Here is a 2,055-nt window from a genome sequence, read left to right as displayed (position 1 = left end):
CCTAGGCTACTTTGATGCCTGCCATTAGGTTGCAGTCTAGTCTGGGTAGCCTTATGTACAATTTTATCGAATACCTTAATCTTAATCTTGGCCTTGGCTAACTTATGCCAAGACCAAATTTGTCCTTTCCTCCTGAAAATCCAAAAATGTACACCAGCCTAGACTAAACACTTTTTTTCCTACAAGAATCTATCAAACATGAATAGCAACCCAAAAACGAACAGTGTACAGATACAAAATGATCAGCATCTTTCATGCATAACCTAATTAATACACCAAGCCTAGGATATATTAGCCTAGTCTAGGCATAAACAATTCCAAGTAACATAGCCTACCTGTTGCTAAATAACGAAGAGTGAGGTCAATCGCTGTGCAGCAGACACAGCTTTCCTCATTTTAGTATCAGCTTTTTCAATGTGAGGTGTCACCAGGTTTAACAGATGAGCGAACTGTTCTTTCGTCAATCTAATCCAGTTCTTCATGGCGGACGGCGTCGACCCTGACGAAGAGGTGGGTGGCGGATGACAGTTCTGGCGGTGTGAAGGTGGCCGACCTCTCGGTGTACGTCGCTTGCAAGGGGCGAACTTGCCGCCACGTCGCGGAGTCTCTGCAGTGATGGGATGTGGCGATCTTCTGTCACAAGTTCGCCCAGGACCAAGAGGGGCTCACCGTAGGTTTTTCGGCTGCGGATGGGGTGCTGTCGGCTCTGGGGTGGTTCTCAAACCGAGGAGGACCCACGGCAGCTGATGTTTCCAGTCCTCGGTGGTGCAGCGGGCCATGAGGGACGCCTTCAGGGATCTGTGGAACCGTTCGACCAGGCCGTTGGCAGCCGGGTTGTATGCCGCGGTGGTGTGGTGCGTGGTCCCCAGCAGCTGAGCCAGGGCGGACCACAATTCGGACAGGAAGGCGGGGCCCCTGTCGGTTGTGATGTGGTCCGGGACGCTGAAGTGGCTAACCCAACTGGAAAGCAGGGCCTCGGCACACGCGCTGGCGGTGGCTTCTTGCATAGGTGTGGCTTCGGGCCACCTTGTCAAGCGGTCTACCACCGTCTGGAGGTATCTGGACCCGCCTGACGGGGGAAGGGGCCCGATAACGTCGACATGAATGTGGCCGAAGCGGCGCTCTGGCTGCGGAACTCGCATACCCCCGTACTGCGTGTGACGACCCACCTTGCTGGTTTGGCACTGCAGGCACTGTTTCGCCCAGGACGTGGCGTCCTTCTGCACCCCGTGCCAAACACTTTTTGAGAGCAGCTTGGCCATGGTTCTGCCAGAGGATGTGAGAGGCCGTGAATTATGTCGAATACCTGGCGGCGGCGTGGGCTGGAACCAAGGGGCGGGGCTGACCCGTACTGATGTTGCAGAGGACACTTGGGCCTCCGGGCGAGGTCACATCCCGCCACTTAAGGGACGTGATGGCGATGCGGTGAGGCCGGGGTTTCTGGGTCAGCGGCCTGTTCTCTAGCGAGTCTTGGTAGTTTACTCCGAGCTGCACTGTGTTCAACTCAACTCTGGAGAGGGCGTCTGCTGATTTTTCCTGCTGGGGAGGTACATGATGGAGCAGGTGAATTCGGCTATGGCTGAGAGGTGGCGGTGCTGCCTGGAAGACCATGCGTCCCCTTGCTTGGTGAAGGCGTGAACCAATGGCTGGTGTGAAGGGCGTCCCTCCAGGAGGAACTTGAAGTGCTGGACTGCGCAGTACATCGCGCAGAGTTCCTGTCTAAGGTGCTGTGCGGGTCTCTGCAGGATTGAATTTCTTGCTGAAGAAGGCGACGGGCTGGGCGGCGCCGTTGATGACCTGCTGTGGGACAGCACCACATGCGATATTACTGGCATCCGTTGTTAGCTGGAGAGGTGCCTTGGGATCCAGTATATATATACTGTATATATAATATATATATATATATATATATATATATATATATATATATATATATATATATATATATATATATATATATATATATATATATATATATATATATATATATATATATATATATATATATATATATACATAGACATATACGCATATAGCAATATATATATACTTTTG

At 51.1% G+C, this 2,055-nt stretch overlaps 1 protein-coding gene across 1 annotated transcript; it reads right to left on the bottom strand.

The window, feature by feature from the left end:
• Positions 1-465: 465 nt before the first annotated feature.
• LOC136851775 (uncharacterized) lies at positions 466-1,262 on the bottom strand. The gene is made up of 3 exons (XM_067126089.1): positions 1,075-1,262; positions 670-915; positions 466-607 (listed from the first exon to the last, which is right to left on the bottom strand). Exons 1-3 carry the CDS (start codon positions 1,260-1,262, stop codon positions 466-468), a joined length of 576 nt encoding a protein of 191 aa, XP_066982190.1.
• Between the last annotated feature and the right edge of the window lie 793 nt (positions 1,263-2,055).

The sequence above is a fragment of the Macrobrachium rosenbergii genome, chromosome 24 (genome assembly GCF_040412425.1).
Source record: "Macrobrachium rosenbergii isolate ZJJX-2024 chromosome 24, ASM4041242v1, whole genome shotgun sequence".
Lineage (NCBI taxonomy): Eukaryota > Metazoa > Arthropoda > Malacostraca > Decapoda > Palaemonidae > Macrobrachium > Macrobrachium rosenbergii.
This window is presented reverse-complemented; position numbering and strand designations above follow the sequence as displayed.

Excerpts from the sequence above, each read along its gene's own strand:
- LOC136851775 (XM_067126089.1), bottom strand. The coding sequence starts at position 1,262 with ATGGCCAAGCTGCTCTCAAAAAGTGTTTGGCACGGGGTGCAGAAGGAC. Across the intron at positions 916-1,074 it reads GTTATCGGGCCCCTTCCCCC|GGGCCCCGCCTTCCTGTCCG; the intron begins GTCAGGCGGGTC and ends CACAACCGACAG. Across the intron at positions 608-669 it reads CCGCAGCCGAAAAACCTACG|AGACTCCGCGACGTGGCGGC; the intron begins GTGAGCCCCTCT and ends CCATCACTGCAG.